We start from the raw sequence: 12,818 nt of genomic DNA on the forward strand, positions 1-12,818 counted from the left end.
ACAAGATTAAAATATAGCATGCCTCTTGTATTGATGCAATGATGCACTTCAAAATTAGAAGAGACTCAAGAAAGAAAGAAAGAAAAAAAAAAAAAAAAAAAAAAAAAAAAAAAAAAAAAAAAACTTTCTAAGTCGCTTTTCCTTGCCAAAAAATGACAAAGATAGCGATTTTATATTCCAACAATGCTACAACATACCAAATGTTATTTTTTTTCTTGTTGAGATCATATACTGTGATTATGGAAATATCATTTCTTTGATTACTAAATAAAAATATTACTTTTATTATACATAAATTATAATTTATCATATTATTAGTTATTGGAAAAGTATAATGAAATTTGTTGTACGACTCTGATCAGCTTTTTGGAGGTGATGGAGATGATCACTCGTGTGTAGACAAATAAAAAAGAAAAGGTTTTATTATTTTGTTTTATTATTTGTTTTATTATTTTTGTGTGGCTAAACCTCGGGAAGCAGGCTAAGCAAGTAACGAGCTGAAAGCCCGAGGCCCTAAATCATTATAATAAACGGCTAAAAAGCCCATATATAAGACCCCAGCCCATTAAAGCAATGCTGGAGAGGAGAGAAAAGAATGGGCTGTAGGAAAATCAGGCTGGATTACTATACTTATAAAAGCATAGAAAAAGTGTTTCGAACACACACCAACAAATTGCTTATCAAAAACAAACCAACACTTTCTCAAAAAAAAAAAAAAAAAAAAAAAAAACACAAACCAACAAATTTACATATAAGAATTGAGATATTCTAACCATCGCACACCTTTGGTGTAATAGTCATTTCACAAGTATAAGTGCTTGTGGGGTGTGGGGGGTAAGGGTCGGGATTCAAGTCTCCAGGAAGGAAATTTACACATACATACACTTAGATTATATTAGAGTAGAATTCTATCTTGTAAAAAAAGAAAAAAAAAGAAAAGAGAATTGAGATATTCTATTTTACTTTATATTTGCAGTAATTTAAGTGGTAACCAGCTGAAAGGTACAGTTCCAGAGGCTCTTATACAGAAGTCCAGAAATGGATTATTGGTCTTGGGGTTAGTTTTTCATCCTAACTATATATTATTTCATTTTCCTCTACTTCTTAGTTTTTGTAATTTCAAGTTTTTCACACGGTCCTCTCCCTCTTTCCCTTTGCAACTGCTTTTCAAACACGCCAAAAAGACCAAGGTCTATGTTCATTTATTCATCTGTTTTGTAAATCTGATTTTATTTGTATTTTTAAAGGAAATTCCGTTTGTCAGCATTATTTAAATTTTAAAAGATTACGTATCTTCTCCTAAAAAAAAAATACTTGCTTGCCTATACGCAAGTCTTGGCGAAAATTCAGATCTTTGTTACCCAGTTCCATGTAAGAAGAAGGAGAAGAAGAAGATAAAGGGGCTGATTGTTTCACTTGCTGCTACGTCCCTAGTAGTCCTGGTCCTTCTTCTCATTTTTTGTGCTCTGGCTATCTACAAAAGGAAAAGACGAGGTATGTCCTTCATTTTATAGTTGTTACTGCACTCCATAGTGTTGAGATTATTTATAAGAGATCTAGAACCCATGACATAACTATTCATGATTTTTAGGACACACCAAACTTTCTAATTAATGCCAATGATCCACAACTAGTCACCATCTAGAACTCTATTAAAACAATTAGGGTTGTCTATGAGTATGTCCGGGTTGGGTTTTGAGCTCAACTTGCACCTGACCCAATTAGATCGAGTGGAGAAGAACAAGATCTATTGCCGACCAATTAGGAGATCAGATCGAATGGATCAGATTTTCATTAGGTGGTAGTCGAATTCGGGATAACCATTAACTATGAAGAGAGGGGGAGCAACGAAGGAAAACTCACCAAATTCAATGAGATCTTGCTAGATTTGGTGGAGATCTCATCGGATATGGTGGATATTCACTGTATTTGACTTAATTCGTCATTGATACGAGTGGATTTCCACTGGATTTCACCTTAAATGTCTTTGGATTTGAAGCTATGTCACAGTTGCATTAGGTGGCTCGAGTTCTGGAGGACATCTGCCATTCGACTCGCTGGTGTCAGTTTTGGAAGGCTATAAGACCCACCTTCAACCACCGAAGTTGTTGGATTGGTTTCGGTTGAGTGCTTCATGTGGGTTGGTTTGGCAGGTTGCTTGGATAGCCCTAAAAACAATGGTCAAATTGGCAAAAACTAGTGTCCAAAAGTTTGTATAGGATTTCAAGAAAGGTTAGGATCATTACATTCCATTCCCATATGAACTCCCAAACTAATTTTATGATCATTCTATTCCATTCCATTTCATTTTCAAAAGTCCATATAAGCTATCCAAAAATATTCTATTAATATTGAGAAAATATTTTCACAACAAATTATAAGTGGTTAGTTATTATTGGTTCAAATTTGAACCTACCATTGAGATTACCTTTTTGCCCCAATAATAACAATCAGTAACAACCTGCCACTTAGGATTTGTTGTAAAAATGTTGTGAACTCAAAATGAGTTTTGTTATTTGTATTATTCTTATTATTTATTTATTTATTTATTACCATCTCATTACTAGAAAAAAAAATGTAATTCAATTTTGGGATTTCATGATGAATGGGTTTGAGTTTTCATGGTCTCAAACTGTATGAACTGAAAATGAATTTGAGTTTTCATGGCAAACGGTGGTTCCAAATAAGGCCAACTTTCATGTGGAGAGCACGTCAAGGTATCCTCCCTACAAATACTCCTTTATATGCAATGAAAATTGGATCACGCACTGAATGTGAAGTTTATTTCGGAAATAGGAATTTGAGTTTATGTCAAAACACATTCTACAAAGTCTGTCTTTTAGAATATGCCTATAAATTTTGAGTAATAAATTACTATAAAGCCTGTCTTTTATTCCTTTTTGTTTCAATTTAATTTTGGTTAAGATAACATTGTAGTTTGTGATAAATTTTTATTATTATGATAATCTTCTTATTCCTTAAGAGATGAGAAATTTGAATAATAAATTTGAAACTTATAAAGTTTAGTTGTATATCAAATATAACACACTACAACAGAAGTTAGAAAAATATACTTCACCTCGAAAAGAATATTAATCAAGCATACAAAATATAATTGTACGATGTATTTGTATTTTGTAGATATAAAAAGATTAAAAAAAAATACATGTAGAAATCTTAAAAAAAAAAATATATATTTGAAATGATTGATACTTTTTATATATTATACTCCATTACAAAATATTTATATATTCCCACGCATTGCGTGGGTCTGCAGCTAGTGTACATTAATAAGAGACCCTTAAATGGTTCAAAAAACCAAGAGCACTATTGCTTCATGGTGTTTCCAACTAATATATCTACAGTTCAAATTCTCATTCCCCCATTATAACTATTAAATCATAATATATAAATAAAATGGTTCAAAATAAGCAATAAGTTAAAAAATGTTTGGCTTAAAAGGTTGATTAAAAAACCTTCCAAATAACCTATACATATTAAAAGCTAAAGTTCATAGAAAATCCAATTAGATTTTAATTGGATTCTCAATTTTGTGTTATATGTTCTATCTAATTTTTAATTTTTGTGTCAAGTGAATTATTGAGTGTAAAAATCGAAGAGTCTAAATCCAATTCTAAATTGGATTTCAATTGGAGTCCTATTTTGCATCATTTATCCATCTAACTTTTTTTTTTTTTTGACAAGTGAATTATTGGCTATAAAAACTAAAGAGTCGAAACTCTAAAATTATATATATATATATATATATATAATGATAAACCATTACATATTTTAGAAAATATGTAAACTAATACCATGTATAATTTGAACATTTTCTCAAAAAATGATATAAGTTGAACTGTGTAATTGTGATTATTTTCAACAAAGTTTAACTACAAAATTGGTTATAGCCTTAGGATTCAACATTATTCAATATCTTTTTATTGGAGGTGAATTTTGATAAATCCACTATTGAATTATATTTTCTTCTTATATCCTCCTTACTTACAAAATTTCTAGAAAATTAAAGATCAATAGCTATATCATCAATAAATTGTTTAAACTTTAAATTGCAAGCTTTTATAATTTAAAATTATACATAAAATATAAGCTTATAGATCATATAATAAATAATATTTGATTGACATAAAATTTGACATGTATATTAAGAGCATAAAGAACATACAATTCAATGGTTAGATTTTCAAAATATGTAGTATTATTTATTTTATTGAGTAAAGTTGTAGTCATAAGCTACAACTAATTTTATAACTAGACTTTGTTTGTTTTAATTGTATTTTTGCATATAAACAAGATTACACACTTGTAATAACAATAATAATTTACAAAATGTTTATAAAGAAATTTACAAGTTACATGGGTCTATAACTAGTGTAATGTAATAAATTAATCCCTTTAAGCACTTTCTGTTAGATCACAATGTCATATTTCTAACAAACATTCCTCAAAATTTTATGAAGATAACATTGCAAATTCAAATTCTCTAGAGTATCTAGAATACTCTACCACATAGATCTTTTTTAATCTTCACATCTTATTTAAAAATCAATGATTCATATTATACCCATTAATTCTTGGAAATTTTTTTAAAATAGATGCCACTATTAAAGTGTACATGTCACATTTTTTAAATTTAATTATTTTTAATAAGAAAAAAAAAGTCATATCTGAATCCCATTCTCATTGCCGTGCCAACACCAACGAAACCAAACTTGTCTCTGGCGATGTTGAGGTGCTAGGACTTCAAAAAACTTGGCGGCGGGTTCGATTAGGGAGGTATGTCGCTAGAGTTGGGCAAGTAGAGAAGTATGGAAGGTGAAAGAGTTGCATTTTCAGATCTGAAAACCGAACCCCAATCCCTTTCTTCTTGCCAACTAGTTTTAGACCTGGTTTATAGAAGCGAACCTTTTATTACAATGGATATAATTTTAAGCAAGACGAAGTGTTTAGGAATTTCTTAAGAGTTCCAACAGTGAAATTGATCTCTCCATTTTACAAGTATGGACTCCACTCACCCTAGAACGCATCATTAAATCCACCGACTCAGCAAATATGATGATATACTAGTGAATTCAATTGGGTACAAATTTTTAACTTAGAAAAACATTGGTACAAAACCCTGGCAATTGAAAAATGCGACAACCTGAGAAATATAATTTGCACAAAAGTATATTAATAATGGTTCTAGAAAATCAGTTGTTTTTCTGTCACTTAAAAATGCCGACTAGTTCTCTATTCATTCTAGCACTGAGATCTTGCTGGAGATAAGTTTGGTGCCGTTGGTGTTGGTGCTGGAGCGGCTGTGAGATTGGGGTTCAGATCTGAGTTTTTTAATTTATTCACAAAAAATGTGATATGCCCATTTTAGTAATTAATGTGACATCTATTTTCAAGGTTATGTGCAAAAATTAATGACATGTTCATTTTAATAGCCGATGTGACATCTATTTTCAGGAAAATTATTAGGTAATCTGAGAGTATACCTCCTCCCTCTCACATAGATGTAGATCTCATGATGGATGAGATCCATCCTTATGTGAAAGGGAGGGAGTATATTCCCGGACTATTTTCAAGGGTTTGTCTTTGAATAGATAGCTTTTAAATGAGAGATCAAAATTAAAAGAATTTTATATGGTAGAGTATTCTAGAAACTCGGAGAATTTGAATTTAGGAGGCCTAGACGCCTAGTTGCTTGTTAAGGTTGATCAGCCATTGAGTGTACTTAGATTTGCTCAAAGATTGTAATAGGCGATTTCGGTCTCCATTTAGGTGATATCACTGCATACGATGGTTGGACTAGGGATTTTACAGTTGTGGAGTAGTATTTATATAAACATAGATTTAAGTAATTCAAGATTAAGGGAATAAAATTATTTATTTATTTATTTTTTTATAATAGAAAAAACATTGAATAAAGTTCCTTTTTTCTTTATTATGTTTTATTTTTATATTCATTTTTGGGAGTTACGTGTGATGATAGTAAAGGTGTTTACAGAATCCAACATCAAATTGAAGAATAGCAAGATGGCTGTGGAATCCAACATCAAACCGAAGAATCAACAATATAGCTACTCTGAGGTTGTGAGAATAACTGATAACTTCAATACCATTATTGGAGGAGGAGGATTTGGAAAAGTTTACTTGGGAACTCTGGAAGAAACTCAAGTTGCTGTTAAGTTGCTTTCTCCATCATCGAACCAAGGCTATAAGGAATTTCGGGCAGAGGTTAAATATGAGACCATAGTATTCTTTTCAATTATTTCAAATTGAAAAAAGTTAACAAATGCCCTAAGAGTATTGTTTTAGAAAACTATTTAAAGAAATTTTTTATGGGAAAGAAAAAAAACAATTCATTTTTTTGATAGTTTTTTATATTTCCTATGAAAGTGGTACTATGACTTTCCTAAAATAGTCAATTAACAAATGCCCTAAGGGTACTCATTAACCAGACCCTTTAAAATTTTCATCTTGTATCGAAACTATGATAGTATGAGACATGCGTATGGAAGATTTTCATTAAGCTAAACCAGATTACCGTCCATAAATGCAGGCAGAAATCTTAGTGAGAGTTCATCATAGAAACTTGGTCTCTCTCGTCGGGTACTGTGATGAGGGTGAAAACAAAGCGCTCATCTATGAGTACATGGCTAATGGCAACCTACACCAACATTTATCAGGTATAACCATATAAACAATAATTTATTCCATGTGTTTCATTTATGGTTCAACTCATTGTTATCAAAACATGAATTGTATCGTTAATCGATTTTTTATTTTTCTGTATCGTGTATTGTAAGATACACAAACACTTAATAAATTTATAGAAGTTCATAGATATACATATATAAATAGTATATTCATTATAAATTTGGAATATATTCAACCAAATAAATCAAATTAGCATGTGTTTATAACATACGTATTCAAATTAATTAAACTCAAAAGTGATAAACATTACAAATGACTAAAAGAAATAATTTTTTTTTTTTTTTTTTTTTTTTTTTTTTTTTTTTTACATTCATCATTTTGCCTAATGAACTCCATCTAATGCAATGTTATCATCATGCTCATCATTTTACAAATTTATTTCTTCATTGATTTTTTTCATCATCATCAACATTTACTCTCTTTCCTTGTTCTTTTATTTTATTTTATGTTTCTTCTTGACCTTTTAGCTTCTTAGACTTATAACAATAATGAAAAAAATCAAACATCATTATATTGTTAGTTAATACCTTATTCATAGTATAGAAAAGAAAATTGTAAATATGAAAGTGAAGTGTAAGTGTGTAACCCAAATTTTATAGGATAAAGAGGAGGGGAAAAAAAAAAAACTTATGAACATGTTACTTTATTAGGCTAAATTAAGTAACCTAATAATTGTGTTAAAAACAAGTCTAACAACTTGTTGAATTTAAATAAAAACACAAATTTTAACAAAAGAACTTATTTAAAAGCATATGTTTGTGTATCATAAGCACTTTTGATGTGCCTTTACGGCATGAAACTTTTGTATACGATATGATACGCGTATCTTACGATACTGACAAATATGGTTCAACCTTTGTTAACTTATTAAATTAAATAAAAGCATGATTATCCTAGGACAAGATTTTGATACAGTACCATAACTACAGTCTGTTGGTATAGAGTTCACCAAGAAAGTAAATTTAGCCAATTCATGTACTCAGTGTGCACATTGTTTGCTCTTAATATGAAACACAATGATTGCCACCTATAAAAATGTAACCAAGTATTGGCTTTGGTGGGCAAGAGCCTTGTGGGCACCACTAGATTCTTCCATGATGAAGAATTTGTTTTCGAATGCCTCTTATTATAAGGGGGAAAAAAATCCCAAAACCAAACAAAATGGTTTGATTTACCTTGAAAATCCAAGAATGGGGAGATGTTTCCGTGATACACTGATTTGAGAGACTAGATAAGAGATAAAAGGAGAAAAGGGAGGGAGGTGAGATGAACAAAAGAATAAAAAAGAGGAAAGGGTGGGAGGAATAAACTAGGCAATTTAAGCCTTGGGTAAACATTTTTTGGGGGGAAATTATACTTTACTCCCCTAGAATGTACCCCTTTTTACACTTACTCTTTAAATGATAAGAATGCACAATTAGCCCCTCTTAACTATTACCTATGTATCACTTTCTCACCTAACCTATGAAAATGCACACTTACCCCCTTATACTATTACTCGTATAATACTTTGCACCCCTTCTCTTGGGTAATTGTTTATGGAAGTGTGTCTTCTTATAATTTAGGACGGTAAGTGTAAAAAAAATTGATAGTTTAGGGGGGGTAAGTGCAAAAAAATGTATAGTTTAAGGGGATAAGTGTTCATTTGGATGGTTTTTTGGTGTAAGTGTAAAAAGAGGTATAGTTTAGGGTGTAGGGTGTAAAGTGTTATTGCCCTCATTTTCTTGTCTATTCAAAATAAAGATAAGGATATATGTTTGTTGTGTTAGATATTTATATATCCAAGTAATGGCAGAACAAGGGTTTTGATTCAGGGGAGGATAATATTAGAATAATACTTTTTTTGTGCAAAATATTTTCCAAGAGTCCACTTCATATTTAAAACGTTTGTGAATGTTTGGACATTATTTCCAACTATTTTCTAATAGTTATAAAACTTTATTTGTGATTTTCCATAATCTATATATTATTATTTAAACTCTCATTATTCCCTATAATGAAATTATATATATATATATATATATATATTAGAAATCCTATTGATATGTATTCTCCAAAATCACTATTTGTAGAATCCAATTGCTTTGTTTTATCTCACACAAATTTGTAGTAAGCCTTTAGCAAGTGAGGGTAATAATTGTTTAAGGAGAGTGATTTTATCGTGCCTCCAAATTGTTGCATTTTGTCTCAAATTCTTAGACATTTGATTAATTTATGTTTTCTTAGTATGGAAAAAAAAATTCCTTATCTACCAAGAAAAGTATTCATTATCTACCAAGAAAGGTATTCCTTTATCTAGCAAGGAAGAAGTACTACTGTCGTTTTATAAATAGACAATAACACAAAGTGTTTGATGGCTTTTACCCAAAGGTCCTCTCACGTAAGGAAAGACTTTAAATTAATTCGATAGTGCCCTAAAAAGATTTAATTCTTTGAGTAAAGGGCTATTTTATTGTTTGGGGGGGGGGGGGGGGTTGGTTGTTTTTATATAGTCTTGGTATTTTGAGCTTCTACTATTATGCCAAATTGGTATCAGAGGCTAGTTGGTCACACCAAGTAGAATGTGGAAGGCTTCCATATCAACTCCACCCATACATGGCTTAGTAAAAGGGTTTTACTAGGTGCATGTTGGAAATTCCAATGGTTGTGCAAGGAAGACTCCTATGGTTGAGTAAAGGGCACTCTATTGGTGAGTGTAACACATGATAATTGGATTGTTAAGAAAATTGCTTATGCTTAAGGGGGAGACTAACTGAAGTGCCACAATTCGCTTGGTAGTAGGTTCACACATGAAGAGGAAGATTTGTGGAAATATTTATGTGTGGTAGTAGGCTCACACATTGAATTAGTAGAGTTCCATATTAGATACTAGTAAAAAGAATGACTGGTTAATGTTATATAAATTGGACTCAAAACCCATAGGCTTAACCTTTTGGGTTGCTTGGTCATTATTTCTTCCATTCCATTGTTACCCCTTTATTTCCAACATTTTTCCTTTATTTCCAACATGTTGAGCATGCCACAAGTATTATTTATTTTCTGGTCTGACTACAAAGTGAAGGTTGACTTCCACAAAGACTCCAACTAAAATAGAGAAATTAAAAAATTTTGGCTGCAGGTACCAATATGAATGTCCTGAACTGGAATCAGAGAATTCAAATTGCGGTGGATATAGCACAAGGTTTGGAAACATATTAATCACATGATTATTCCACTCCAATATCTATTTCTTTGTTTACATGACTAAATTACAGATGGCTTACTGGTGGAGTTGCAGGGTTGGAGTATCTGCATAATGGTTGCAAGCCAACTATCGTTCACAGAGATTTAAAGACTACCAATATCTTATTAAATGAAAATATGGAAGGAAAGATAGCTGATTTTGGGTTGTCAAGGATTTTCGCAGCAGAAAGTGATTCTCATGTGTCAACTCGTCCTGCTGGAACACTTGGATACCTTGATCCTGAGTAAGTGTACATAATTTCAAATAGAATTATTTACCCTACTATGTTAAAATTTTGCACTACATAAATATCTCCATTTTGCACAAAAGAGAGAAAAATATATATTGGGTACCCTTAAAATCTTAATTGAAGAGGAAATGTTCGTGATATTATGTGATTTTTATAAAAATTTCTTTATTTTATAATTCCAACTCACACCTCACTTTTTTTCACTAGTTGGAGTTTTTTAAAGGCTATCAATCATCCACTACATCAAAAATAAATCTATTACATCTAATTCTAACTTAATGAAATTGGTATAGTGGTATTAAAATGAAGAAATAGAGGGTTTAATACATTACTACACTAGAAATTTTTTTTGCAATAATTTAAAATGAAGAGGTCATTACAATAATTTGATACAAATTATTTTTGCAATTTATTGCAATGAAAAATATTAAGATATCATTGTAATAATCTAATATCAATTATTTTACAATCTATTGTGATGACAAATATGAAATACTTATCTATTATAGCAAAAATATCGTTGCAATAATTTGAATTGATTTATTTTTTTCGATTATTTGCAATTTATTGCAATGAAATTTATGAAGTAATAACTTATTATTACAAGATATTAGACAAAAAAAATATTTATTGCAACAATATATATATATATATATATATATATGTATGTATATATGTTATTTATCAAAATTGTCATTAAAATATTTGAAGTTTATGCTACGGAACTTTTTGTTACACAAATCTATTACCTCAAATTTTATTACAACAACTTATATCAACTATTGTAGTGAGACAAATGTTATTGCAACGAATTTTTTCCGTTATAATAAGCATTTTTCTTGCAATAATCATATAACTGGAAAAAAAAAATAATTAAAAAAAAGAAGAAAAGTAGTTTTGGGATTGTTAAACAAATCTAATAACATGTGTTTTACTTTTACATACAGGTTTCATGCATCTGGAAACTTTAACAAAAAAAGTGATGTTTATAGCTATGGTATTGTCCTCTTTGAGCTAATTACAGGCCACCCAGCAATAATAAAAGGACCTGAAAAAAACACCCACATACTTGACTGGGTTTATCCTATAATTGAAAGTGGGGATATTCAAAACATTATTGATGCAAGGTTACATGGAGAATTCCACAAAAATTCTGCCTGGAAAGCTGTGGAGATAGCCATGTCATGTGTACCACCTGTGGCAATCCAAAGGCCGGACATGAGTCAAGTATTGGTAGAAATAAAGGAATGTTTGACTCTGGAGATGGCTTATGAAAGAGTCCAAAATAAGACAACTTCAAACAGTCAACTTGTAGCGGCCTCTTTAGAGCTTGAATCAGATATTGCTGCCCTTGCTAGGTAGTTAGGTTTGTTTGCAGTCAGAATTTCCTTCCATGCAATATGTTCTAGGCCAAATATCTAGTGTTTCAGGACGCTTTGTTTCTTTCTCATTATGAATAAAATCCACGTATTTCTCATAAAAAAAAAAAAAAAAAAAACCTAGTATTAATTACATTAGTTTTAAAAAAATTTCTGATATACTTATTTCATGTTTGGATCACTTTTTCAATTAGGTTCGAGTGGGACGTACTTCTATAGCTTTTAATACACAATTTTTATTGTGAATGAATTTATTTTTGATGATGGATTGATGGGTGAGTACCATCTACCATGAAATATGTATGCAAAATGCATTAGAGTGATTATTACTTAGGCTCTATTTGTTCCAATTTTGAAATTTTGGATTTACACCCAAACTGATTAAGCAGCGATTAAATAATGTAACAAAAAATGGATAATCCAAACACTGTTTTCAATTTTCAAATCTAAAAATAACAATAATAAAAGCCATAAATTCAACTTAGAGATTTGGGTGACGAAGTGAAAATTGAAAAATCGATGAAGCGCCTTTTGAAATTTAAAACAACTATAGATGATCCAAATTCGTTAAAAATCCACTAGAGAAGAAACAATTATAATCAATTATACTTACAAAACATTTCCCGTCCTAGACTCTATGTAACCTCAATAAATGCCCCACTTGTCTTACGAACGCAGTGACCCTAAAACAATCGAATTCGTGTACATGAACTTCCTCCATGAACAAACCTCATTCCAACAATCCCAGAACTTTGATACACTGTAGACATCAAAATTTTATGATGTGTTTACAACCATTTGATTAATTATGATCAAAAACTTGTGGTCAAATTGGTTTACATTTGATGACGTGTCAACAGTAGACAATCAACAAATAAAATCAAGCCACATGTCAAGTCTTTGAGTTACCATGACTTACATATAAATGACATGGGTCTCTAAGCCATGCGGCAACATTAAATAAAGAAAGCGATGTGGCAACGTCAGAAGAAAAGACTCACATGGATTTTTTTTTTTTTTTTTTTTTTGAGAAAGAAGAACTTGAAGTTTTTTCTTCAGTAATAGGCAAATCCGCCTGGTAAGCTGCAAAAATTTGGATAGGAACATTCTCCATCCAAACTGAAAAACCAGTGACATGACGTGCATGTCTAGCTAGGTTGTGAGCAACATTATTCCCTACTCTACCAACATGTTGGAAGGAAATACAAGTAAATGAACATGCCATCATTTGGGCATC

At 30.8% G+C, this 12,818-nt stretch overlaps 1 protein-coding gene across 2 annotated transcripts in view; it reads left to right on the forward strand.

Annotated features, from left to right (window-relative positions):
* Positions 1 to 11,901, forward strand: part of LOC126725281 (probable LRR receptor-like serine/threonine-protein kinase At1g05700) — a 33,159-nt gene extending 21,258 nt beyond the window's left edge. Inside the window, exons 7-14 of one of the 2 annotated variants that reach the window (XM_050429842.1) lie at positions 977 to 1,057; positions 1,334 to 1,494; positions 6,002 to 6,246; positions 6,572 to 6,698; positions 9,848 to 9,910; positions 10,007 to 10,196; positions 11,150 to 11,620; positions 11,702 to 11,901. In XM_050429842.1, the coding sequence (XP_050285799.1) occupies positions 977 to 1,057; positions 1,334 to 1,494; positions 6,002 to 6,246; positions 6,572 to 6,698; positions 9,848 to 9,910; positions 10,007 to 10,196; positions 11,150 to 11,564 (1,282 nt within the window). In that variant the 3' untranslated portion in view covers positions 11,565 to 11,620; positions 11,702 to 11,901. The remainder of the gene's footprint in view (positions 1 to 976; positions 1,058 to 1,333; positions 1,495 to 6,001; positions 6,247 to 6,571; positions 6,699 to 9,847; positions 9,911 to 10,006; positions 10,197 to 11,149; positions 11,621 to 11,701) is intronic. The other variant, XM_050429843.1, reaches the window with a different exon arrangement.
* The last annotated feature ends 917 nt before the right edge of the window (positions 11,902 to 12,818 follow it).

This window comes from Quercus robur, chromosome 5, assembly GCF_932294415.1.
Source record: "Quercus robur chromosome 5, dhQueRobu3.1, whole genome shotgun sequence".
Taxonomy (NCBI): Eukaryota; Viridiplantae; Streptophyta; class Magnoliopsida; order Fagales; family Fagaceae; genus Quercus; species Quercus robur.